Below are 25630 nucleotides of genomic sequence, written 5' to 3' on the forward strand. Positions count from 1 at the left end.
TAGTGAGTACATTTCTTGTCTTATTTGTTACACCCTCCCTCATTTTTCTTTCCCTTCTCTAGTTCAGATGAGCATATATACAATATCCAGTGTACCAAAATCGTATGCAGTGACCACAGGGGGTATGCCAAAGGAAATTCACCTAGTACACTAAACGTAACAACAGCAATAAAATTCTGACTACCCATTTTTCAATAACTATGTGGGAGCTGGGAGCCAGTGGCCCACACCTATCATCCTAGCTACTTGGGGGGCCAAGAGCTGAGGATCGCAGTTCATAGCCAGTCTGGGCAGGAAAGTCCTGAGATTCTTCTCTCCAACTAGTTCACCCAAAGCTGGAAGTAGATGTGTGGTTCTAGCACTAGTCTTGAGCAAAACAAGCTCATGGACTGCCCAGGCCCCGAGTTCAAGCCCAGGGGCCAACACAAAACCTGTGTGTGCTGTCACTGGGTGAGGAGGCGTGTAGCTGGGCTACGGCCCCGTTACAGGCCATGCTGTCAGCCCCTGTGGTGCCTGGGGCTCAGGAGCAGTGCCAGGCTTGTGCTCTGGCATCACTGAGGGTTAGTTCACACACCGTGGCAGCCAAAAGCTGCCTGGGACATGGGGTTGTGACACTGGGCTGGTGCTCATTTAGTAAACTGAGGAAGCCTAAATTTATGTCCATCACAACTGCAAAGCAAGGACTCCCTGTGCTTGTCGAATGAATGGAGGTTGGCAGACAGAAAAACTTGCCTAGAGTGTGTGCAGTGGGCAGAAAGCCAGGTTCTGTGCATTTCCATCCTCCAGGCACTACGGCCCACGTGGGCATCATGCTCTATGGGGCCAACAGCCAGAGTGGCCACCGGCACCTGGATGGGGACCGCGCCTTCCACAGGAATAGCTTGGACATCTTCCAGATCGCCACCCCGCACAGCCTGGGCAGCCTGTGGAAGATTCGAGTGTGGCATGACAACAAAGGTCTGTGTGGGTGCCACCGCCGCCCCAGCACCCTCCAGCTCGCTGCAGTCCTTACCCAGTGTTCCCCCATGCAGGCCTGAGTCCCGCCTGGTTCCTGCAGCATGTCATTGTCCGGGACCTGCAGAGTGCCCAAAGCACCTTCTTCCTGGTCAATGACTGGCTGTCTGTGGAAACTGAGGCCAACGGAGGCCTGGTGGAGAAGGAGGTGCTGGCTGCAAGTAAGGCCCACTATCCACGGGGGGGGGGGGGAGCGGTGAGCCTGCCCTCCCCACTGCTACCCCTCTGGTCTCTCTCCACAGGTGATGCAGCCCTGTGGTGTTTCCGGCGCCTCCTGGTGGCAGAGCTGCAGTGTGGCTTCTTTGACAAGCACATCTGGCTCTCGGTGTGGGACCGGCCACCACGCAGCCGCTTCACACGCGTCCAGAGGGCCACGTGCTGCGCTCTCCTCCTCTGCCTCTTCCTGGGCGCCAATGCCGTGTGGTATGGGGTCGTGGGAGATGCCACCCACAGGTAGGTGCTGTGGGGTCAAGTGCTTTGGCCTCCTTGTCAACTCTTCTGCCCCTTCAGCCTAACCACGCCTGGGTCTTCCTCTCCTGCCCTAGTGCGGGGTCCGTTTCCAGTCTCATCCCACCAAGTGCTGACGCGGTCACCATCGGCCTGGTGTCCAGCGTGGTGGTCTACCCTGTCTACCTGGCTGTCCTCTTCCTCTTCCGGATGTCTCGCAGCAAGGTGGGCTGGACTGGGGCCACTGGGTGGAGGTGGTCCTGGGTGGTTGTGTCACCGGGCCTAGTGCGAGTGTGCAGCACAGCAGCCATGGGGGAGACCAAGAGACCCAAGCAGATAGATCCCTTGAAAACATTAACAAACCAAAGCAGATCCCTTCAAATGTTAACAAAATCTGCAAACCTAAAAGTACATTGATAAGAAAACAAAACTCTCAAAGCCATGTGCCACTGGTTCATACCTGTAATCCTAACTACTCAGGATGCTGAGATCTGAGTATTGTGGTTCAAAGCTAGTCTGGGCAGGAAAGTTTGTGAGACTCTTGTCTCTGATTAACCACGCAAAAGCTGCAAGTGGAGCTTTGGCTCAAGTGGTAGAATACTAGCCTTGGGCAAAAAAGCTAAGGGACTAGGCCCAGATCTAGTTCAAGCCTCAGGATTATGACACGCGCAACGCGCGTACACACAGACACACACACACACACACACACACTGCCCAAAGAGGCAAGGTCACGGCTTCCCCTGCAGAAGCTGATGAGGCCTAAAGATCATACACAAATGAGGGCATGCCAGTTTGTTGCTGCAGCACATGTGTGAACAAGTGCATGCCAGAGTGTCAGTATGTTTGGTAACAGAGAAACATTGCTGGAAAGACACACTATGAAGCCTGCCTTGGGGAGAACAGACATTCTGAGGACAGAAATATGAGTAAAGAGGTTGCATCATGATTTAGAAACCACCCACAAGGAAAAGCCAGGCCTGGCTGGCGAATTCTACCAAACCGCTAAAGATGAACACCATCCTGTTTCCAACTCCTCCCAAAAACTACAAGAGGAGGGACATTTCCTAACTCCACTGAGGCCAACACTGCCCCGAGATGCGGGACGGGGACCCGGCAGGGCCTCTGGTGCACTGGGAAGGGGCGATGGTTTTCACATATGCTGAAGTTAATGGCAATTTAGGGCTGGGAATCGGGCTCAGCAGTAGAGCCCCTATCTAGTACATGAATTCAATCCTAGTACTGCCAGAAATAAAGGAATTATAGCTAATTATTTAACTGATTGAAGAACTTTTAAGCTGGTGGCTTGCAGGGTTTGAACTCAGCCTTGTGACTGCCCATTTGGCTTGCTTGTTTTTGTGCTCTACCATTTCAGCCATGACCCCACATTTTCAGTACTGCTTGTTATTTGTGTGTGTGTGTGTGTGTGTGTGTGTGTGTGTGTGTGTGTTGGTCTGTGTGTCTGTGTGCCTATGTGTATGTATCTACCTACATACATGACAGTCTGCTCAGGCTTGAGCAAGGCTAGCGCTCTCCCACTTGAGCCACAGCTCCACTTCTGGCTTTTTGGTGGCTCATTGGAGGTAAGAATCTCATGGACTTTTCTGCTCAGGTTGGCTTCAAATGCCGATCCTCAGATCTCAGTCTCCTGAGTAGCTGGGATCACAGGCGCCAGCTTTTTTGCTTATTTTGGAGATGAAGTCTAATGGACATTCCTACCCACATGGGCCTTGAACTGCAGTCCTCTGTACTTCAGTAGCTAGGAATACAGACATGAGCCACCAACACCCATCCTTTTTTCCCCTCAAGACAGTCTTACTCTAGTCCAGGCTGGTGCTGAAGGAGCAGTCTTCCTGCCTCAGCCTCCTCAACCACTGTGTGTGCTAGTGTGCTCCTGGCTCAGTATGTAGCTTCTTTTTTTTTTTTTTTTGGCCAGTCCTGGGCCTTGGACTCAGGGCCTGAGCACTGTCCCTGGCTTCTTCCCGCTCAAGGCTAACACTCTGCCACCTGAGTCACAGCGCCCCTTCTGGCCCTTTTCCATGTATGTGGTGCTGGGGAATGGAACCCAGAGCTTCATGTGTAGGAGGCAAGCGCACTTGCCACTAGGCCATATTCCCAGCCCCAGTATGTAGCTTCTTATGCATCCCCTGAGAGAGGCCAGACCTGCCTCCTGCTGACCACTGGCCTCTCCTGCAGGTGGTTGGAGGCCCAACCCCTGCCAGCCCAGGGCAGCCGGCGCTGGACACCAACAGTTACCTGGGCTCCCCTGTGTTGAACGGTTCCTTTCTCACACTGTCAGCGCTCCGGGCTGAGGTGAGGCTCCAAGCGGGACAGGGGGACCAGGCAGGGTCAGGTCCCGCCTGCAGGGACAGCAAGGCCTCTGCAGCCCAGACAGTGATCTGCACTTCTCAACAGGCCCTCGCTGGACAAGTAAGAAGTGACTTTCTTCTGGACGATTCTAAAAGGTGTGTCTGCCTAGAAAAGCAGTGGTTGCAGGGTAGTCATCCGTGCCTGGGCCGTACTGGGCCGTGTGGCCACATGTCCTTGTGTCTCATGTGCTGTTCTGGATGCTGGCTTGCTTGCAGGTCACGTGTCCCATGTGGTGTTTGTGGCGTCTGTGGGATGGGGCAGGCTCGGGTGCATGTAAAGACGCATTCTGGTGACTTGCTGACCTGTGTGGCCCCTAGCCTGGTGTGCTGGCCGTCCAGCGAAGGCACGCTCAGTTGGCCAGACCTCCTCAGTGACCCGTCCATTGTGGGCAGCGCCCTGGAGCAGCTGGCATGGGGTCAGACAGGTCAAGTGCTGGTCCCAGAGCAGGACAGCCGCCCTCAAGGAGGCCCTGCCTCACCCGCCCAGTGCTTCTCAGCAGCCGGTGAGCCAAGGGTGGGGCTCTGGGCACCAGCGAGGGCTCCCCAGCCCCAGCTGCTAGGCCTGCCCTGACCTGCCCTGCTCCCTGCAGATGAAGACCTGATCCTGCAGACCCTGGCTCCTCCCCAGGACACCCATGTGCAAACAGACCTGCTCACCAGCATGTGAGTGAGGGTGTGGGGCGGGGGCTCCCACCTGGTGCTGAGGGTTTCCTGGCTCTGCCCCGTGGCTCCAGGCTGGGCTGCCAACTGCATCTCCCGACTCGTAGAAAGGAGCTAGGGGGTCCCCCAGGGCTGTGGGACCCCACATAGGGAGGTGGCAGGAGCGTGGGGCATTTGAGAGAACAAAGGGAACCTTGTCAGGTGGCAGGCCGACTTGGGAAGGGTGTTTGGGTTTGTGTTGTGGGAATGTCAGAGTTTGAACTCAGGGCCTTGTGCTGACTGCTGCCCATTGATTTTCATTTTGAGACAGTTTTTAATTACTTGAGTTTTTAAGATTTTATTAGATTAGTTCCACAGAGGTTCACTGTGATACTTCTATACAGTGAACCCATCAGACATGCTTCCTCCTTTCTCCCTCTCCCTCTCCCCTTCTACAACAGTGCAGTGGCTTCCACATCCACCCCCATGCATGCATGTGAGGTGCTCCAGCCTGCTCCCCTCCTGCATACCTGTCCCTCTGCAGGAGTCTGCTCTACTGTCCTGTGATTCATTGTTGTTGCTGCTTGCTTTCTTGCCTGCCTGCCTGCCTCGTTTCCTTTCCTTTCTGCCCAGGCACTGCCCCTGAGCTCTTCAGCTCAGTCTAGCACTCTACCACTTGGGCCACAGCTCCACTTCTGGTTTTCTGGTGGTTAACTGGAGATAAGAGTCTCATGGACTTTCTGGCCCAGGCTGGCTTTGAGCTGTGATCTTCAGATCTTTGCCCCCTGAGTAGCTAGGATTATATGCATGAGCTACCAGTGCCAGCCGTTTTTTGGTGTTTTTTTTTGGCCAGTCGTGGGCCTTGGACTCAGGGCCTGAGCACTGTCCCTGGCTTCCTTTTTGCTCAAGGCTAGCACTCTGCCACTTGAGCCATAGCGCCACTTCTGGCCGTTTTCTGTATATGTGGTGCTGGGGAATCGAACCCAAGGCCTCATGTATACGAGGCAAGCTCTCTCGCCACTAGGCCATATCCCCAGCCCCCTGGCTTCTTTTTTTGCTCAAGGCTAGCACTCTGTCACTTGAGCCACAGCGCCACTTCTGGCCATTTTCCCTATATGTGGTGCTGGGGAATTGAACCCAGGGCTTCATGTATACGAGGCGAACACTCTTGCCACTAGGCCATATCCCCAGCCCCCTTGTTATTTTGTTTTTAAGAGTCCTTTTCTTGTGAGTGCCCTGGAGCTTGAACTCGGGTTCTAGGTGCTGTCTCTGAGATTTCCTGCTCAAGACTAGCCAACCACCACTTGAGGCACAACTCTGCTTCTGGCTTTTGGGTAGTTAATTGGAGATAAGAGTTTCGTGGTGAGCATGTAAGCCAGAATCAGGAGTGGTGAGTGTGTAAGGAAATTGAGGCTGCAAATGTGTATATAGGAAAGCATGAGCTACTCAAGCACCAGTGATTCATACCTGTAATTCTAACTAGTCAAGAGGCTGAGATCTTAAGATTGCAGTTCAAAGTCAGCCGAGGAATGCTAATCTCTAGTTAGCTCCAACAAATAAAAATAAAAAAGCCAGAAGTAGCCCTGTGGCTCAAGTGATAAAGCATCAACCTAAGCAGGAAGTGTCAGGCCCTGCCTTCCAGCCCCTGCCTGGCACACATTAAAAGCCCCCCGGAGGGCCATGGCCAGACACCAGAGCTTCCCAGAGGGCATGGTGCTCACAATTCTGCCCTGTGCCAGGTCCAGCGTGCCCAGGGAGAAGACGGAGACACTGCTGCTGCAGAGGCTGGGTGAGAAGCCGCCCCAGCCTGGCCCCAGCTGTGGCCAGTCCCCGCTGCCACGGCTCTCTATGATGGGTGAGCTGGGGACCGGGACCAGGCCCCCTCCCGGGCTGCCAGCCACTACAGCTGTCTTCTTGTCCCCAGGACCCATGGAGGGTCTCCGCAAGCGCCTGCTGCCCACGTGGTGTGCCCCCCTAGCCCATGGGCTCAGCCTGCTCCTGGTGGCTGTGGCTGTGGGGGTCTCGGGATGGGTCGGTGCCAGCTTTCCCCCCAACGTGGGTGTCACGTGGCTTCTCTCGAGCAGCTCCAGCTTCCTGGCCTCGTTCCTCGGCTGGGAGCCGCTTAAGGTGAGTGGCGTTGGGGGGTGGGGCGTGCCAGGCACCAGCCTGCCAGCTGATGCCACCCCCCCTCCCAGATCCTGCTGGAAGCCCTCTACTTCTCACTGGTGGCTAAGCGGCTGCACCCAGACGAAGATGACACCCTAGTGGAGAGCCCAGCTGTGACCCCTGTGAGCGAGCGCGTGCCCCGAGTGCGTGCCCCCCATGGTTTTGCCCTCTTCCTGGCCAAGGAGGAAGCCCGCAAGGTCAAGAAGCTGCACAGCATGCTAAGGGTATGCTTGCCGCAGCAGCCTCCGCTCCTACCCCCTGTCCACAGAGGCTTTTGGGTGGTCAGAGACTGTGCTATAGCCCTGCGCTAAGCCCTTCCCTCCCCCTCGAGCAGGATGCTCACCTCATGCTCCACTCCTGCCTGGCCCCCTGGGAAGGCCATGGTCAGGCGGCTATGCTGTGGCTCCTCCTCACTGCCAGGCAGTCCCGAAGCCCTACCCTGGCGCTGTGCCTGGCAGTGGCTGACCACGAGCTCTCCTGGTCCCCAGAGCCTCTTGGTGTACATGCTTTTCCTACTGGTGACACTGCTGGCCAACTACGGGGACGCTGCCTGCCACAGCCATGCCTACCGCCTGCAGAGTGCCATCAAGCAGGAGCTGGACAGCCAGGCTTTCCTGGCCATCACCCGGTAGGGACACGAGGACACACCTCCACGTGGGTCCCCGGGAGCAGGACGACCCTGACACTAGTCCAGCCTGTTCAGGACATTTGGAAATAACCTGACACGTTGAGTGAGTCGATGAGGGGGAAGAGCGCCGTCTCCCACAATGTTCTGCATCCTCGGGGCAGAAAGATGGGCCCCCACAACAGGCCACAGGCGAGGAAGCTGCCCCAGCTTGTCCCCAGGCTGCCTGCACCCTAGGTGGGCAGAGGAGCTGTTGCTGGTGAGTGACTGCCTGCTGCCCACAGGTCTGATGAGTTCTGGCCATGGATGACCCATGTGCTGCTGCCCTATGTCCACGGAAACCAGTCTAGTCCTGAGCTGGGGCCTCCGCGCCTGCGGCAGGTGCGGCTGCAGGAAGGTGAGCTGTGGACCATTGCCCTGCTCGTTGCATGGCAGTGGCTTGGTCTCTGCCGCCCAGTGTGTGGCCTTTCCTCCTCCTGGAGATGTCTGCTGTGTGGGTTGCTGGGAGGATCCAGCAAGTCATGGGGCGCAGGGCCCTGGCCTGCTGCTGACCACGAGTGATTCTGATCCCACCCTGGCTCTGCTCTCCAGCATTCTGCGCTGACCCACCTGGCTCAGGGGCGCATGCGTGCTCAGTGGCTGGAGGCTTTAGCACTAGCGACTACAGCGTTGGCTGGCAGAGCCCGGCTCACAACAGCTCAGAGGTGTGGGCCTACTCCGCACCAGATCTGCTAGGGTAAGCACAGAGGAACAGGGCCTGCAGGGGTGGGAAGCCCTTCTCGAGGGTCCTCTGTGCCTGCAGCACCCCCATCTCCACAGCACCTGGTACTGGGGCTCCTGCGCAGTATACGACAGTGGCGGCTACATCCAGGAGCTGGGCCTGAGCCTGGAGGAAAGCCAGAAGCGGCTGGGCTTCCTCCAGCTGCACAACTGGCTGGACAGCAGGTGGGTGCTGGCCTGGGGACAGTCTCCCCTCCCACCATGACAGCCTCTGCCCCAGCCCACCCTCCAGCTCCCAGCCCCCGCAGCCCTGTGTGCCCACTCCACGGGCCTTGCTGAATGTGCCCATGTGCAGGAGCCGTGCGGTATTTGTGGAGCTGACACGGTACAGCCCGGCTGTGGGGCTGCATGCCGCCATCACACTGCGCCTGGAGTTCCCCACCGCTGGCCATGCCCTGGCCACCCTCAGTGTCAGGCCATTCGCTCTGCGTCGCCTCAGCAGTGGCCTCTCCCTGCTGCTGCTCACCTCGGTAACGAGTCCCACCCCTCAGGGTCCCCTTGGCACTCCCCAGGCCCAGTCCCACACACACCCCTGACCCCCATCTCTGCGGGCTCCTGTCCCCAGGTGTGCCTGCTGCTGTTCGCGCTGTACTTCTTGGCAGCTGAGGCACGCGCCTGGCGCAGGGAGGGGTGCACGCGTGTGACCCAACCTGGAGCCTGGGTGCGGTGGCTGCTGGTGACCCTGACTGCGGCCGCGGCCCTTGTCCGCCTCGCCCAGCTGGGCACTGCTGACCGCCAGTGGAACAGATTTGTGAGGGACCGCCCTCGCCACTTCACCAGCTTCGACCAGGTGGCTCAGCTGAGCGCCGTGGCCCGAGGCCTGGCTGCCTCGCTGCTCTTCCTGCTCTTGCTCAAGGTGAGTCTGCACTGGCTGGGGCAGCGCTGGGCGCAAAGGCCCTGCCCAGCGGGCTGACCACACCCTACCCCCCCTCTGCAGGCCGCCCAGCAGCTACGGTTTGTGCGCCAGTGGTCCATTTTTGGCAAGACACTGTACCGGGCCCTGCCGGAGCTTTTGGGGACCACCCTGGGCCTGGCTGTGCTCGGTGTGGCCTATGCCCAGCTGGCTGTTTTGGTAGGTGGCTGTGGGGATCTGAGGGATGGGGCCTTGGCCAGGGCACCGCCTTACCCCTCCTCCTTCCCCCAGCTGGTCTCCTCCGGCGCAGACTCCTTCCAGAAGGCTGCCCGGGCTGTCCTGGCCCTGTGCCCAGGGGCCAGGGCCCCCACCCTGTGCCCTGCGGAGTCCTGGTACTTGTCCCCCCTGCTGTGTGGTGGGCTGTGGGCCCTGCGGGTGTGGGGGGCCCTGAGGCTGGGGGCCATCCTCCTGCTTTGGCGGTACCACACTCTGCGTGGGGAGCTGTACCGCCCAGCCTGGGAACCCCAGGACTACGAGATGGTGGAGCTGTTCCTGCGCAGGCTGCGCCTTTGGATGGGCTTCAGCAAAGTTAAGGAGGTGGGTACGGCCCAGTGGGGGGGAGAGGGACACACCCTGGGCCCACCGCGCCCAGGGTGCAGCCGGACTGACCGAGCCCCTGTGCCGCCCCCAGTTCCGCCACAAAGTCCGCTTCGAAGGAATGGAGCCTCTTCCCTCCCGCTCGTCCAGGGCCTCCAAGTCCCCCCCGGCCGCCCCACCACCCAGTGCTGGCTCAGAGGCGTCCCACCCCTCTACCTCCTCCAGCCAACCCGACCGGCCGAGAAGAGAGCCAGAGCCGGAGCCCTCCCGCCTCCACTCCATGTTCGAGGCTCTGCTCATGCAGTTTGACAAACTCAACCAGGCTACAGAGGATGTGTACCGACTGGAGCAGCAGCTGCAGAGCCTTCAAGGCCAGAGGGGCAGCATGCCTCCTGCCCTGCCTTCCCCGGACTGCACTGCAGGCCCCCCACCAGCCCCGCCCCCCTGCCTTGCCTGCCGGGCCTCTCGGGGTGTGGGCCAGGCTGCCAGCATCAACAGGGTGTCCCTGTGGGGCAAGAACAAGGTCCACCCCAGCAGCACTTAGTCCCTGGGGCAGCGCCCCGTGGCTTTGCCCTGACCCCTTGGAAGCCAGGGCAGATACCGCTCAGTATTACCTACCTTCTGCTGCCTCAGGACCAGGCCAGGCCGTCTGGCTGCACACACATCCCGAGGCGGTGGCAGGCAAGGTGGGCCTGCCCACCTGCGGGCTTCAGCACTTTAGAGGCCGCCCAGCCAGCCAGGACACAGCAGTATTGGGCTGAGCGACCAGCAGCCTCCAAGATGCTAATTTATTTCCCAAGTCCTCAGGTACAGCGGGCTGTGCCCAGCCATCTACCCTTGCTAAGGATCCGGCTCCGGGGAGGGCTCAGCCGCACCCCGCTGCCGTCCCCTAAGTTATTACCTCCTGCTGCCCCTGCACACGTTCCGTCCCCTGTGTGTCTACCGTCAGTAATTTATACGGGGTTCAAATGTATATATTTTTGTATGTCACTATTTCGCATTAGGGCTGAAGGAACTGTACCTTATTTTATTTTCCTCTGGATGGGGGGGAGCTGCAGCTGCTTCTTGGATCCGAGTCTGGCCCTGAGTTGGGCACTGGGGGCTCAGCTGCCTCCAGTATTCCTGGTGCCACCATGGCCTTGTTTCCCCCCCCCCACCCCCTCCCCCATGCTGGCAGCAAGCAGGCCGCCAGCACCCAGGCTTGCTGGTGTTGGGCCTGGACTCAAGTGTGGTGAATGGTGATGTGAAGGGACAAGACCGATCCCTCCTGGGGCTGGCTCCTGGGGCTGGGGACGGCATGGAAGCATGTGTTGAGTGCGTGTGAGGGCATGAGGCCTGGGCAGCAGCTCCAAGAGGCCTGGGAGCCAGCACGGCTGAAGCTATGGCCTTGAATCCTGCCCCAGTCCCACCAGACAAAGTCAAATAAAGGCACTGCCTTGACTGCTACCTGTGCTTCTGCTTGAGCGCCGGGCTGGGGCACGGCCAGTTTATTTCGCTTACGTAGAACACAGTCAGGTGCCATGGGGGTAAACAGAGCCCTCACACGAATTCCGTGAAGTCGTCCACGGAGGAGATGAGGCGCTTCCGCTGGCCTGTTTCGTAGCTAGCTGTGGGCTCTGTGGGGGCTGGGGCTTTGGTGTGGGTTGGGGGGTGTATCAAAGGCAGGCTGGGGCTGGAATAGTGCACTTCCTCTCGGATCTGTGGGGAGACACTTGGGCAGCAAGTCCTGCCCACCCCACCCTGACCAGTTCCAAGGGAGCCTCCATTTCCCTCCCCGCCCCACCTCCCTACCCGCTGGCGCAGCCGCTTGATGTGGCGGAGCCGGGCGATCCACTTGGAGGGGTAGATGTCGGTGGGGTTGGAGCGGCTGTGGTGTACCTGTGAGGCCATCTGGGGACCACAAAGGGAGAAGATGGGGCTCCTTGCACAACACTTGGGGGCCTCACCTGGGCCTCCACCTGCAGCATTCATTCACTCACATTCGCATGTAGGGCCATCTGGCGGGCCACGAAGGGCAGGTTGCGGTCAGACACGATCTTAGCCACGCTGGTGTCCACGAGCCCTTCCATGTCTGAGGAGACATGGGGTTCACTCTGGGTTCAAGCACATGTCACCACCGCCCAGCCGGCCCGGACCTCACCTTTCCTGCACTGCAGTGTCAGCAAGTTGCACTCGTAGTCCAGTGGCGTAATGATCACATGGACAAAGTTGAACTGACCCTGCCAAACGCGAGCGCATCAGCAAGTATCCCTGCCTTGGTGGCCTGTTGGGGTCCAGCCACACGGCATGGCAGCACCACGGGGGCAAAGCTGGCTGCCCGTCCATGGCCATGAACGCACCAGCACCCACACTTCCAGCCATAGCGGCCCCCAAGTGGGCCGAGGCTGGGCCTCCTTCACATGGAAGCGGCACTTGGCTAAGATGTTCTGCCAGCCTCCCACAGGGAGCCCTGTCCTCGGCCATCCTGCGTGCCCGCTGCGCCCTGCTGCCCCAGTGTTGCCAAGTTCACTGACAGCCACCTCACTGTGTCACCTTGCTCCTGGCACCTAGGTGACACCAGTGGCCCAAAAGGGGCTCAGAGATGCTCACTAGACACAAAGCACCTACTAGGTGTCACCACCCTGCTGGGCACCACTCCCCAAATGACACTTGGTCCACCAGGGTCCAGCAGTGGGCACTGTGACCCGGGTGCCTTGGCCACTGGCCAGGCAGGAGAGAGGTGACAGCTCACTGCGGCCGGGGCACCAGCATGCCAAGGCGCCACTCACCTTGATGGTGCCCAGCCGGAAGTCCTCCCCGGAGTCGTTGTAGACGATGGAGACGAAGTCGTTGCCCAGGTGCCTCTTCTTATCACAGCGGTGCTTGTCCACATCCTTGGTGGGCATCAAGGTGGCAATGTGGAAGACAGCTGTGGGGTGCACAAGGCCAGACTGGGTGCCAGGCAGGACCCCAGGCAGAGCAGTGCAAGGTGGGAGGGCAAGGCTTAAGGGGCCCAGGCTGAGCCCTCCGTGCCTCCCACCAGGTATCCCTCAGTGTCCCCGGCAGCTCTGAGCCCTGGCCCCAAGCTCTCTCCTCCCAAAAACCAGAGCTCCAGGAGCAGGGCAGTGCCCAACCACCAACTCCATGCCCAGACCCCCCAGAACCTCCATAAGCAGACGGCAAAGACAGGCATCAGAACTGAATACTGATGCTCACGCCTGTAGTCCCAATTTCTCAGGAGGCTGAGATCTGAGAATCACAGTCTTAAGCCATTATGGGCAGACAAATCAGTGAGACTCTTTATCTCCAATTAGCCAGGAAAAATCTGGAGGTGGAGGTGTGGCTCAAGTGGTAAAGTGCTACCCTTGAGCAAAAAAAGCTCAAGGACAGCGCATCCAGACCCTGATTTCAAGCCCCAGGACCAGCACACAAAGCAAAGCATGATGGGTGGACACTGGGAGGTGATGTGCATGGGGGGGGGGGGGTGTGCATCAGGAAGGATGTGAATCAGGAGGGGCTGTGCACAGGGAGGGGTGTGCCTGGGGTGGGAGGGGTGCAGGGGAAGGGGTGTGTCGCCACACCTTGCATGATGTCATCATGCCAGCAGTAGGTGAACTGGCCGTCCTCGCCGCACACGTCCAGGCCCCCCAGGTACACCTTGTCAGGCTGGCAGTCCTTGAGCTCGATGAGCCTGCCCAGCCCCGTCAGGAACTCGGTGTACCGGTACGAGCCGTGCTCGTTGGACAGGATGGCCAGCTCGCTGCTGCTCTGTGGAGGCACAGCAGCAAGGTGGCCTTGACCCAGCTACCACAAGCTCAGCGTTTTGTCACCACCATCGGAGTTGTGGGCTGCTTGGGTGCTCCCCCACTGGGTACAGGGCAACTCCATGCTGACCACTGTGCAGGACCTCAGTGCCACCCTGACCTCCCACCCCATTTATTCTGCCCACAGAACCAGCCAACTAACTCTAGCTTTAAACACACTCAGCACCCCAACACTGCTGGGCAATTGTGTGCCCTTCCTCACCTGGGCCACTACTGCTCCCCACCCTCCATCAAGGCCGCACAGGGCAGCCAGAGGGATGCCTTCAAAACACAGGTGTGTGCTCCTTAGCATCTTCTGGGACAGCTTCCTAACTTGGAACAATAGCGTGGCCCTCACTGGCTAAGGCTGCCTACAATCCCATCTCTACCACCTCCCCACGGCCACTCATAGCAGGCCTTGCTACTCGCATGCACACAGCCCAATCTGGGCACCAGCACTGGAGTGCAGAGCCTCATGCTATTAGCTTTGTCTGCTCGTGACTGGTGCTCTACCACTTGAGCCATATTTCCAGTCCAGCTTTTTTGCTGGTTAATTGGAGGTAAGAGTCTTGCAGACTTTTCTTCCAGGCTGGCCTCGAGCTGCATGCCTCAGTTTAAGATCCTAGCTCAGGCCTTTGTGTAGCAAGGATGACAGGCATGAGCCACCAGCTCCAGAATTGCACCTCTGCCTTGCACACACTTGACCTGCAGGCCTTGTGGCTGACCTACTGCATGGCTCTGCCCTCTGCTGCAGGGGACCAGAGGCTCGGCTCCGAGGAGGGAAAAGGCCCTGCCATGCCATCTCAGGACGGTCCCAGCCCATCCCGACCCTGGGAGCCACAGCCTCACCTGGCCCTCTCCCACATACAGGACAGCGATCTTGTGAGTGTCATATGAGGGGATCTGGTCGAGGAGCTGCACTGACCGCTCGAAGGACTACAGAGACACAGGGCGTGTGAGCAGGGGGCAGAGGCCTTGCTCCCCAGTTCCCAGAGCATGGCACGGGGTGGGGGGGCACTACCTCATTGGGCAGCAGAATGGGCTTGTTGGACTCGTCACCAAAAAAGGGTGAATGGTAGAGCTGCAGGAACACAAAGCTGTAGAGAGAACCAGGTTGACAACAGGAGCAGGGTAACAGGCATCCGCGCGGAGGGCAAGACCCAGGCCCACGGCTGATCCTGGCCTGCTCAGCCCACAGAGGCTCAGGGACCTCATCCCCCGGCAGATCTGAGTGCCTGCCCAGGAAAGGACTCACCTGGGGTTGATGCCTGGCACTTTCTCAGTTCCAGAAGCCGCGGCTCTGCTCTTGAAGGCATCCCGCTCCACCCTCTGGCCCCGGCGCGAAGGGGCCGAGTCGGAGATGGTGTAACCCCGAGGCCGCAGGCCGCTGGGGGACCGGGGGGAGCTGGACGGCAGAGGGCCCTCAGGCGGGGCAGGGCCCTGGCTCTCTTCACCTGAAGCTGACCAGGCTGCCCCTTCTCCATCCAGGATCCCTGATTGGGACCGGGCCTTGGACTCGGGGCTCAGCCGGCCAACATCAGCTTTGTCCCCAAGGTTGCCAAGGCTGTCCTGCAGGGTCTGCAGCTCTGGGGAGGAGCTAGACTTGCTCAGGGGTTGCGTGGGCTGGAAGGAGAGGTCCACCAAGGGCCGGCCGCCCTCTGAAGACACAGCCCGCTCAATGGGGATGCCCCCAGCCGCCAGCATCTCAGCATGGCATGACTTCTCATCCTGGCTGGAGGCTGAGGACGACTGTGGAGACAGAGCGCTGTGAGCAGGCGCATCCTCCCATCGCCCTCCTGCGCTGCCCCCACCCCCGTGGCACACGCCAGAAGTGGGCACAGGCTGATCTGAGGAAGGGTTGGAAAGGAGCTGGCCATGTTTTGTGGAGAAAGAAGGAGGCTCACCAAGCATGGAGCCAGGCTGGAAGCAGGCCATGCGCCCCACCCTCCCATGCGGTGCTCCCCATGGCACTCACTCTACTGTATGGGGCAGGGCGCCGGCTGAGCCTGTCTGCACCGAGGGCTGCCTCAAAGTCCTCCAACTCCGGGGGCCCTCCGGGCACGTGGGTCTGGCCTGGACCTCCCTCCTCCAGAACCACCGCCGAGTCTGCAGGACACAGGAGGCCGTGGGGTGTGAGCTGGGCTGGGCACCACCGGCCTCAGGACTCAATTCCTCCCTGCCTGGCTGCAGCTCCACTGCAGTGGCCGGGGGGCAGGCAGGGAGGGTGGGCAAGGCCTGACCAGCCCCACATGGGCTCCAGGGGCCGCTGGGCACCCGGGGTGCACTGAGTGGTGTCCAGCAGCGCTGCCTTGGCACCTCTGGCAGGGCAAGGCAGGGCAGGGCAGGCAGCAGAGAGCAGGAGGAGGGACCACGGGAGAAAGGCCTCGGGCTGGGAGGGGCGCTGACCCAGCCAGCGGAAACCACAGAAAGTTCTTCCAGGATTTTAAATGGAGGGAACTATGGATGGGAACGCCAAGTCTGCAGACAGGCTCCCGGCGTGCACAAAGCAGCCTTGCCTGCAGCCCAGCAGGCTGGCGAGAAGGGGGCCATGGGCCCAAGCCAGTGGCAGGCGGGTGGGTAAGCAGCAGCAGCCCTGCACCTGGCCTTCAGCACCCCCAGAACCCACGGGAAACCTGCCAGTGTCAGCAGAGCCGCAGGGACGGGTGTGCAGGGCCCCTGACCAGCCTGCAGTGAAAAGCAGATGTGGTGCCACCTGTGGATCCAGGAAGCCAAGCGGACCACCAGACGCCAGGGCCAGGGCGGCTGGGCAGAGCCCACCCCAGCTGCCCCCCGCCCTCAGGCCCGGGGCTGCACATAGCTCAGGCGCAGCGCTCAGCCCCAAAGGTGCACGTCCAGGGGTTCCCACTGGCAAAGCAAAGGCGTCTGCACAGATGTCCTCCTGTCAGTCAGGACCCTGCTCCCCAAGGGTGATGAGGCTCAAGACAGGGCCATGGAGGGATGACCAGATGAGGGCGATGAGGGCAGCGGCTGGGGCAGAGCGCTCTGCGGCACACACGAGTACCTGCCCAGGAAACGCTCCTGTGCAGCTGTCCCTGGCAGCTGGACTGGTACAAGGAGGAGAGAGAGGCCACTGCAAGGCAACCACGCGAGCGGCCGCGTCAGCAGCAGAGACCGCACAGGCCGAGCAGAGGGCAGCGCGGCCCGAGCCTGGAGAGGAGAGAGGGGAGGGCCAGCGGCCGCGCCGGCCCACAGGGCCCCCGGCTCTCCAAGCGGCAGTGCTGGCCAGCTCCCCACACGCAAGGGCCGGTTGCTGGGGGCCGGCTGCAGCCACACAGAACGGGCCAGGAGTCTGGTCTGGAAGGACAGTGCTTGGCCGGCAGAGGTGGTGGGACAGGGGAGCACGTGAGCAGGCAGACGGGCATGCCACCCACCCACGCGCCTACACACAGCGTGCCCCGTTGCACCTGCGCCCAGCATTGCTGCCCTTCACGGGTCTAGCGGTAGCAAGCAGGGGCCAATCTCGAGGAAGGAGTGGAGGCTCCAGGAGGAGCAAACCACTGCGGAAGTGGGTTCAGGACACGGGCACCCCACTGCCCACACCCTGTCAGGCTCACCTGTGTTGGAGCGTGGGAGCGGAGGGGGCCTGGCCGTGCCGGCGGCTGGCACCGAGAGGGACTTGTACAGGGCCGTGTCCCGGTGCTCCTTGAAGCGCTCGGCGGCCATGAGGGCGTTGGACAGCTCCTGCAGGGGCATGTTGTTGATGTCCGAGGAGAAGGGGCTGAGTGGGTTCTCCAGGCTCATCAGCCAGCTCGTGTTCCCTGAAGATGGTGGCAGGACCCTCAGTCCTCACCGCCACCCGGAGCCCCATGTGCATCACCAGGAGCCGGCTTGAGCCAGGCTCCCTGGGCCACGCCCTCAGCGTCAAGCCACCAAAGCTTTGGCCCCAGCTCAGCATGCGCACCAAGAGCAGGCCACACCTCAGGGCAAGTCTCCTATGACACCTTGGCAGCCCAGCCCCAGCCCCTCCCTCCACCAGCCAGCTCTAGTACACAGGCCTTTATGCTAAGCCTTTCTATTGGTTGAAATGCCCCTGTTGCCTGCCCCCTCACCCCACCCCCACCTCCAAATTAAGCCCTAACTCACAGGACCTCAGAATGATTATATGTAGAAAGGCTCTGGGTGGAAACTCTTTGTATGTATTTGCCAGTCCTGGGTCTTGAACTCAGAGCCTAACACTATTCCGGAGCATCTTTTGTTCAAGGCTAGTACTCTATCACTAGAGCCACAGCTCAACTTCTGGCTTTTTGGGTGATTAGTTGGAAATAAGAGTACCATGGAGGGGGCTGGGAATGTGGCTTGGTGGTAGACTGCTTGCCTAGCGTGCATGAAGCCCTGGGTTTGATTCCTCAGCACCACATAAACAGGAAAAGCCAGGAATGGTGCTGTGGCTCAAGAGGTAGAGTGCTAGCCTTGAGTAGAAAGAAGCCAGGGGCAGTGCTCAGGCCCTGAGTCCCAAGCCCCAGGACTGACCAAAAAAAAAAAGGAGAGGGGCTGGGGATATAGCCTAGTGGCAAGAGTGCCTGCCTCATATACATGAGGCCCTGGGTTCGATTCCCCAGCACCACATATACAGAAAATGGCCAGAAGTGGCGCTGTGGCTCAAGTGGCAGAGTGCTAGCCTTGAGCAAAAAGAAGCCAGGGACAGTGCTCAGGCCCTGAGTCCAAGGCCCAGGACTGGCAAAAAAAAAAAAAAAGGAGAGAGTCCCATAGATTTTCCTACCCAACCAGCTTTGCACTATGACCCTCCAATCTCAGCCTCCTAAATAGTTATGATTACAGGTATGAGCTACCAATGCCTGGCAAAACTTTTTCTTTTTTGGATGGTTGGTTGGGACAGTCCTAGAGTCCTGCTTGCTGAGCAGAGAGCCAGGCCCGAAGTCTGTGAGAATCGTTGCAGGAGGCATGGAGATATAATGAAGCCCTCTAGTTCAGACTGTGACTGGTCTTAGTAGGCTGAGAGCAGAATGCAGACACAGAGGCATTGTGGGAACATGCAGGGAGAAGGTGTTCGCCTCCCATGCCTCTGCCCTGCTGCCCTCTGCCATGTGTCCTGTGCAATGCAATTCGGCCTCTCTGCGTGCCCGCTCATCTCTGGAGACCTGAACCCGGCCATGGGGGGTGCCCACAGCAGGTGTGGGGCTTGGTACCTGTGGGCCTCCGCACCAAGATCTCCGCCCAGCCCTGGGTCAGCAGGGGCACGTAGGCTGCCAGGTTCGTCTTCTCAGCAGCTGGGGCCTGGGCGCCCGAGGGGCTCTTCTCAGCCTTCACTGCTGGGGTGCTCTGTTGTGCTCCTGGAGAAGCAGGGCTGCCTGTGCTGTGTGAAGCCGCTGTGTCCAGGGTACCGACACGAAGGCCATGGCCCCCTGAGGGAGAGGCGTTAGGTGGCAGGTGAGAAACACCTGCCCAACTTATTGCCACCAGCAGACGACTGGCCAGCCAGGAGGCACCAGGCTTGTGCGATCTGGGGAACAAGCCCTCGGGCCTTGTCACCCACGATAGAGGGTCCCAGGCTTTCCCACAGCAGAGCCACAGGTTCTCAGGGGCCATGGAAACACCAGCACACCAGCAGTCCTGGGCCCTACCCAGCCCTGCCCCATCGCTTCGTGCTCTGCCTGAGCTGAGGCCACAGCTAGTGTCATCAGGTAGTGGCCAGGCCTAAAGCCAAAACCACCTGGTTCTGAGCTCTAAGGCACCTGCCAGGGCCAGTACTGAGAAGGCCCAGAGATGGCTGCCAGGGAGGCAGCCAGGACCATGGCTCACCTGACATGGAACGGACCCGGTCTCGGGCCCCATGGGACACCTGCTGCCCAGTCTGCGACTCCAGCTTGGCCGGCGCCTCCTTTGTTCGCCTCACGTGTGTACCAGGCTGGGAACTAGGGGTGGAAGCAGACACACACATGGTCCCCCAGGGCCAGGAGTCCGGACCACCAGGGCACATGGGGAGGGGAGAAGCAGTCACCTTGAGTCTGGGCCACTCTGTAGCTCCCCTGAGTCCAGGCCTAGCAGGGACCGGGTCCCTGTCCCCACACTGGTTGTCACAGTGACCAGCTTGTTCCCAACCAGCCAAGTTTTGGTCCTGCCGCCCGCCAGGAGGAACTCGCCCACAGGAGACCTGAAAGTACAAAAGCACCAGTTTCCTGCCTGCCCACGCACAACAAACTGCCGGCAGTTATCCCACTGCTGCCCCAGGAGCCCGGGGCAGGCACAGAAACGAGGCCCAAGTGGCTGTGGGCCACCCCGCGTTCCAGGTGTGGCTACGCAGGGAACACAAACATGGCGACACCCACCTCTTGGGGACTGCTGTGAAGTTGGAGAACACGTAGCGGGCCATCATGTCCAGACAGGTTTCTGTGAGCTCCAGGTGCAGGTTCTTCAGGCTGTCATCTGCCTGGGCCATGGAATTCTCATCTGCGGACCCCAGGCTGGCGCTGGTCAGGGACGTCTGTATTCTGCTGGAGGGAGAGGCCACGCCGGGGTCAGGGCTCCAGATAGAGCCATGCCAAGCCACCTACCACCAGGGGCCAAAGCTCAACGCATGCATGACCAAGAGGGCCTCGCTCAGAAAAACCCCAGCAGGCCCAGGCCCAGCGGCCAGCAGAGCCACACTTGGCAAATTGTGAGGACTGTGTCACCCCAGAAAGGAGGGGAGCGGCCCCTCTGTCAGGAGCGGAGATGGAAGAGATGGAAACAGGACATCCCTCTGCCCAAGCACACAGGAGCGAGTTAGCCATGGCTGCAGCAGACAGCTTAGTCCATGCAGAGACTCGGAGGCCACAGGACAGAGCAAGATTGCATTCTGCCCCCACGGCGCCGGCCGGCCAGAACAGGCCCGGGCTGGGCACACAGCGCCTGTGTGCGGCAGCCACAGGGAAGGCTGTATCCAGGTTTAGTCTGGTGCCACTTTTGCATCCCTTTAGCCCTGTATTGATCATGATAAAGAATGTGACAGAACAAGAGCTGAGAAGTCTCACTGAGCACCCGGCCCCTGGCCAGATTCCACACAGCAGAACCCAAAGTAGGCCTTGGTGAGGGGCTGGAAAGGGGTGTCCAGGCAAGGAGCGGGGTGTCTCCTCTGCTAGTGCAGCCTTGGCCTACAGGTGCAATTCACACAGACATGCCAGCACATCCCCAGACTCAGCTGGAGAATCACATGGGACTATGCCCCTCTCACGCTGGCCCCCACCCCAAAGCCTGAGGTTCACTTTGACTACAACAAAGCACACATCTCTTCTAAAAGGAAGCCCAAGAAAAGAAGCTCACGTCACAGGAGGTAAGGGCCAAACTCAGGGGAGCATGCCTACCCGGCCGGCCCGAGTGCTGCAAGGTACAAAGCCAGGCATGCCACTGGGCTCCCAGCTCTCCCAGGGCAGACGCCCTGCGCGGGGCTCCCGGGCTGACTCTGAGGAGGCCATGCGGCCAGCTGTGCTTGCAGGGGCTTAGGACAGAATGCAACCTCTCCCCCCTCGCCACCAGGCTTCCCTGGGCCGGGCTCTTCTCCAGCTTCGGCCAGGAAGGGCACCGACAGGCGGTGAGGTCATGCAAGCAGCCCCATGCACCGCCACCCGGGTGCTCATGGGGCCAGGCACCAAGTCTGTGCCCCCCACCCCACACAGCCCCGCTACCTGCGGACCACATGTTCAGACACACTGATGCTGCGGCACCGGAAGGCCTCGGCTGCACAGCTCTCCTTGAATTCTTTCACGGGTGGAGAGTTATTCAGGCCTTGTTTGGGGGCTCTGGCTATCCTCAAACTACCGGGCGAGGAAGGAAGCCCCAAAGCCCCAGAGAGCCCGGCTCCCGGGAAGGGGAGGGTGAGGAGGAAAGGTCCCAGGCCACAGGGTCAAGATGGAGAGGTCCCGTGGGTGAGATGAACAAAAGAACCATGCCAAAGGACAGTTAGCAGGGAAGAGAGACAGAAAACAAAAATGCATAAAAATACATCTTATAAATGCAACTGAGAAAAAAGTAAGGTTTTACGCGTGATACCAAAACAAAGGACATTAGTGCAAATTAAATGTGTGTGGATCACCCGGCACGGCAGATTCCAGGCTGTGCTGCCCAGCAGTCACCACCCGCCCCACCAAGAGGCCGGCCTCACCCAGCCTGGACCCCAGGGCCTGGCCCCAGGGCCCGGCCTGTGAAAAGAAGCCGTCGTGAGAGCAGAGCGCCCAGACAGGAGGCCCTGGCCAGTGACGGCTGGGCCATGTCCCCGCTCCAGCTGCGTGATGGAGGCCACCCTGGAAAGTGCCGTGTCCACCTGGGGAGAGCCGACAGCCTGGCAGCAAGGGGCGGGTGCGGAGCTGGTCAACAAGAGCGCACAACAACACAGGCCTAGCACAGCTGGCTTCAGAACGGGCACAAGCAGCTGTGGTGAAGAAGAGGATGTCCCCCAGGAGTGCTCTGAAGGAGGAGGTGTGGCTCTGGCTGAGGGTTGGACTAACTGTGGGTCACAAGACTGCAGAGGGGTTGTCCATGGGCTCCCCTGCCCAGGCCGAGTTACAGCTACCCTGATGCATCTCTCTGGCTCCTTAGGTGCATAAGGCCTAAACCCTGACACCGGCATCTTACTCCCACTCAGCAAATCCATACCTGCGGCCCAGGCAGATGGGAGTGGCAGCCCACAGGCCACACAGTGCACAGGCCACAGGCGTCAGCATGGCCTTCAGAGGCCCTGACCTGCACACAGCCTGGGGTCCCCTCCCCACGGGACCAGGCAGGACCCCGAAATGCGAACCTTTTGGGCCTCTCGTTGAGGCTGGTGCTCCGCGCTCTGAAGCTGTCCTTTTCAGGCGTGTCATCAAAAGACAGGAGGACATTGGAGCGCAGGCCCTGGGGCAGGACAGACCCAAGCTGTGAGGGGGCTATGGAGGCCGGGGTAAGCTGCAGGCCCAGTACCCCCCCATGCCCACCTTAGGCTGAGCCCGGTGGGAACTTGGGTGCCATTAGCACAGCTCCAGGTGGCAGCACTTTCCGCTCACCTGCTTGTTCCTCCTCTAGCCATGGAGAAAGAAGTCCTGGCCCGGAGAGACACACGCTTCCCTGGCCCCAGCTAACCTTAGTGATGTAGGGAACAAAATCCTTCCGGAAGGGCAGGCGACATCTAATGAACCACATGGCTATGACATGATGGGCCAGGCACACGATGTACTGGTTGAACCTGAGACAAAGAGAACCAACCGCAAAAACTGGTCTCTCTCCCAGCACGTGACCATGGCAGACAGCAAAGCAGAGCTGCTAGGGTCTTGGGCGAGCCTAGGGCTCAGGGGCACCCATGGCTTCCAGTGCAGAGAGGCCTGGGCAGGGAAGCAGCTTGGAGGGGCCTGGGGCAGGACAACAGCTGGGAGGGAGGGGTCTGGGCAGGGCAGCAGCTGAAAGGGGAAGGACCTAGGGCAGGGCAGCAGCTGGGAGGGAGGGGCCTAGGCAGGACAGAAGCTGGGAGGAACCTAGGGCAGGGCAGCAATTGGGAGGGAGGGGCTTGAGCAGGGCAGAAACTGGGAGGGAGGGACCTAGGGCAGGGGAGCAATTGGGAGGGAGGGGCCTGGGCAGGGCAGCAATTGGGAGGGAGGGGCCTAGGGCAGGATAACAGCTAGAAGGGAGGGCCTGGGCAGGGCAGCAGCTGGGAGGGGTCTGGGCAGGGCAGCAGCTGGGAGGGGAAGGGCTTAGCACAGCCATACTTACTTGGAGGGGTTGGTGTAAGGCAGGGAGATGGCAAACACACTTGCATACTGCTCTGCAGCAAAGTTTCTATACAGGTGGGGCAGCCTGGCCAGAGCTGTGAGCAAGGGCAGCTGTGAGGGCAGCCCGGGCCAGGAACTGCCCCCAAGGTCCTGCGCCTCATTTCTAAAACCCAGAGCTGCTACTCTGGCTGAAGATGGGGAAGGTCACAGCCACCGGACCACAGTCTCCTGACTCTGGCCTCTATCTCCATGCCATGGCTCCCAAATCTGGCCCCTATACACATGTACAATCTATGAGCTATAAACAGGTCTTACTTTTTAAATTTCGGTGATACAGGGGCTGGGGATATGGCCTAGTGGCAAGAGTGCCTGCCTCGGATACACGAGGCCCTAGGTTCGATTCCCCAGCACCACATATACAGAAAACGGCCAGAAGCGGCGCTGTGGCTCAAGTGGCAGAGTGCTAGCCTTGAGCGGGAAGAAGCCAGGGACAGTGCTCAGGCCCTGAGTCCAAGGCCCAGGACTGGCGCAAAAAAAAAAAAAAATTCGGTGATACTAGAGATTGAATGCAGGGTCTCCTGAGTGCAAAGCAGGTGTTCTGTGACTTGAACCATGCCTGTAGTCCCTTTTGCCTTTTGTGTGTATGTAAGTGTTTAGGCAGCTAGAAGGTGCCAAGGCACTGAGGCAATAGAGGCTCCAGGACCAGGGTCCCCAGCGAGGCCAGCCTGTGCACACCCAGGGGGGCGGCCCATAACACAAAGCCAAGAACCCAGCCCAGACACACCCCAAGGTGTGTCCCATGCATGCACCCACAGGTGGAGCCACACACTCACTGGACAGGAACTCCAGGAGGGGGATAGCCATGCTGGCTGTGGCAGAGATGTGCGTGAGCTTCACCACCAGCACAGGGAGCGCCTTGATGATGATGTCAGGCATCTCCACACTGCAGATGGCCAGGGCCACCACGCACTGGCTGGCACAGCGGTAGATGAGGCCTTGCTCCAGGCAGTAAACCATCTCCCGCTGCAGGGAGCAAAATGCACATTACTAGCTGTATATGACCATCTGTCCCAGGGTCCCTGCCCCTCCTGCAGGCCTTAAACCTAGCAGGCCTACTCCAGAATGCTCCAAGGATGGGGGAAGGGTGTAGGAAGGCCCCTAAATGCCCATGTGGCAGAGCCAGCCTCTCACTGAGCCTGCTCAGGCTCCCTGAATGGTAGGTAACTCTGATCAGGTGCTTCCATTTCATTGGCTAACAGTCCAGGGCTTCCCAGCACACCTGGAACCAGGACATGCTGGGCTCCCAGACCCTTGTTTCTGGGTTCACTGATGGCTATCGTAAGGGGAAGAACCATTGACAGGTCAAGCCCACCAAACAGCAATAAAATGGCAGGTCTGGCCACAGACCAGGGCCTCAGTATCCCTGGGATGGTGCTCTTGACCTAACTCAGAAATGCTCTGGGCTCGCCCAGCCCATCATCTACTCCGGAGAAAGTGGCACACAGCCAGCTGAGTGGGCGTGTACTGAAACCAGGCATCAGCACCCGATGGTGCTACTGTGTGGAGCCTAGGCTGAGGAGGAAGAGGCCAAGCCTGTGCCCCTCAAGGCAGGACACTGGGGGCACCAAACCTGTGACTGCCACTTCCTCGCTGCCACAAGCTGAGAATCTGAGTAACCTGGTGAGGGTGGCAGCAGCAGGGGAAGATGATTGGATCCCCTCCCACCCTACCCCACTTCTCAAAACCGTCCTTGCCGTGGGGTGACAGTGGTGCACACCTGCAATCCTAGCAGGTGAGGCTAAGATCTGAGAATTGCAGCTGGGAGTCAGCCCAGGAACAATAAATCCATGAAACTGTTATCTTCAATTAACCAGCAAAAAGCTGGAAGCAGAGCTGTAGCTCAAGTGGTAGAGTGCTAGGTAGAGCAGAAAGAATCCAGGGACAGTGCTCAGGCCCTGAGTTCAAGACCCAGGACTAGCAAAAAAAAAACCTTCCCTGGCCACCTGCCCTAAAGCCATAGCACACACGGGCTGCGAAGTGAGGAGCACTCCTCAAGAGGAGGAGAGGATGGCTCCAGAAAGAACCTGGAACTCTAAGGATTCGGACATTGGGCAGTGCCTACGGCCACAGTGGAGCAAAGCTGGTTATCTCTCCTTGCTGTAGTAGACAGCTGATGGAGAAGATGGTGCAGCTCTCTGGTCCAACAGCCAGCACCAGAGAAATCAACCCTCTCTGGCCTCTTACCTGTTTGGTTTTGTCCAAGTAGTTGTGGTATGAGATTAATGCTGTGAGTACTGGTACCACAGCCAAGTGCAGGTCAGTTCTGGAGAAGCCTTCTGGGGTGCCCCGGAGCCGCTCAAGAGTCTTCGGACCTGAAAGCTAATGACCAAGAGATCCTGTGAGGCCTGGTGGCCAGTGTGCTAGGGAGGCACAGAGAGTACAAAGGCAGAAGCCAGGAAGGCCTGGTTCTACTTCTGCAAGGGGTCTGCCTTACAGAGAACGGAGACCAAAGGCGTGAGAGAGCACCAATCTGGTGACCCATGAGGAAGAGGCAGGGGTATGACTGGCGGGTCACAAGAGCCCTAACCAGGAAAAGGGAAGATGGGATCTGCACATTCACAACACACTCTGGCCAGGAGCCCCCAATGCCGAGTAAGCTGGGA

At 59.5% G+C, this 25630-nt stretch overlaps 2 protein-coding genes across 15 annotated transcripts in view; one reads left to right on the forward strand and one right to left on the reverse strand.

Annotated features, from left to right (window-relative positions):
- Pkd1 (polycystin 1, transient receptor potential channel interacting) overlaps positions 1–10933 on the forward strand; it is a 40220-nt gene extending 29287 nt beyond the window's left edge. For 3 of the 7 annotated variants that reach the window (XM_048332476.1, XM_048332478.1, XM_048332479.1), the window contains 20 exons: positions 787–957; positions 1032–1175; positions 1257–1467; positions 1560–1686; positions 3655–3771; positions 3874–3923; positions 4146–4330; positions 4418–4490; positions 6206–6321; positions 6391–6593; positions 6662–6856; positions 7121–7260; positions 7542–7654; positions 7849–7993; positions 8077–8202; positions 8333–8507; positions 8603–8893; positions 8975–9109; positions 9182–9487; positions 9582–10933. In XM_048332476.1, the coding sequence (XP_048188433.1) occupies positions 787–957; positions 1032–1175; positions 1257–1467; positions 1560–1686; positions 3655–3771; positions 3874–3923; positions 4146–4330; positions 4418–4490; positions 6206–6321; positions 6391–6593; positions 6662–6856; positions 7121–7260; positions 7542–7654; positions 7849–7993; positions 8077–8202; positions 8333–8507; positions 8603–8893; positions 8975–9109; positions 9182–9487; positions 9582–10031 (3473 nt within the window). In that variant the 3' untranslated portion in view covers positions 10032–10933. Of the gene's footprint in view, positions 1–786; positions 958–1031; positions 1176–1256; positions 1468–1559; positions 1687–3654; positions 3772–3873; positions 3924–4145; positions 4331–4412; positions 4491–6205; positions 6322–6390; positions 6594–6661; positions 6857–7120; positions 7261–7541; positions 7655–7848; positions 7994–8076; positions 8203–8332; positions 8508–8602; positions 8894–8974; positions 9488–9581 lie in introns of those variants that run through there. The other 4 variants (XM_048332474.1, XM_048332477.1, XM_048332475.1 and 1 more) reach the window with 3 other exon arrangements.
- A 6-nt stretch (positions 10934–10939) lies between these two features.
- The window catches only part of Tsc2 (TSC complex subunit 2), a 36022-nt gene continuing 21331 nt past the window's right edge, over positions 10940–25630 (reverse strand). Inside the window, exons 21-42 of one of the 8 annotated variants that reach the window (XM_048332482.1) lie at positions 25212–25346; positions 23801–23990; positions 22969–23062; positions 22345–22447; positions 22025–22119; positions 20913–21041; positions 19578–19739; positions 19250–19402; positions 19051–19163; positions 18438–18653; positions 16845–17048; positions 16292–16360; positions 15245–15375; positions 14525–15018; positions 14291–14366; positions 14119–14205; positions 13048–13234; positions 12256–12395; positions 11628–11706; positions 11467–11558; positions 11279–11377; positions 10940–11185 (exon numbers count right to left, since the gene is read on the reverse strand). In XM_048332482.1, the coding sequence (XP_048188439.1) occupies positions 11027–11185; positions 11279–11377; positions 11467–11558; positions 11628–11706; positions 12256–12395; positions 13048–13234; positions 14119–14205; positions 14291–14366; positions 14525–15018; positions 15245–15375; positions 16292–16360; positions 16845–17048; positions 18438–18653; positions 19051–19163; positions 19250–19402; positions 19578–19739; positions 20913–21041; positions 22025–22119; positions 22345–22447; positions 22969–23062; positions 23801–23990; positions 25212–25346 (3207 nt within the window). In that variant the 3' untranslated portion in view covers positions 10940–11026. Of the gene's footprint in view, positions 11186–11278; positions 11378–11466; positions 11559–11627; positions 11707–12255; positions 12396–13047; positions 13235–14118; positions 14206–14290; positions 14367–14524; positions 15019–15244; positions 15376–16291; positions 16361–16844; positions 17049–18437; positions 18654–19050; positions 19164–19249; positions 19403–19577; positions 19743–20912; positions 21042–22024; positions 22120–22344; positions 22448–22968; positions 23063–23800; positions 23991–25211; positions 25347–25630 lie in introns of all 8 variants that reach the window. The other 7 variants (XM_048332481.1, XM_048332486.1, XM_048332485.1 and 4 more) reach the window with 7 other exon arrangements.

This window comes from Perognathus longimembris, chromosome 23 (genome assembly GCF_023159225.1).
Source record: "Perognathus longimembris pacificus isolate PPM17 chromosome 23, ASM2315922v1, whole genome shotgun sequence".
Lineage (NCBI taxonomy): Eukaryota > Metazoa > Chordata > Mammalia > Rodentia > Heteromyidae > Perognathus > Perognathus longimembris.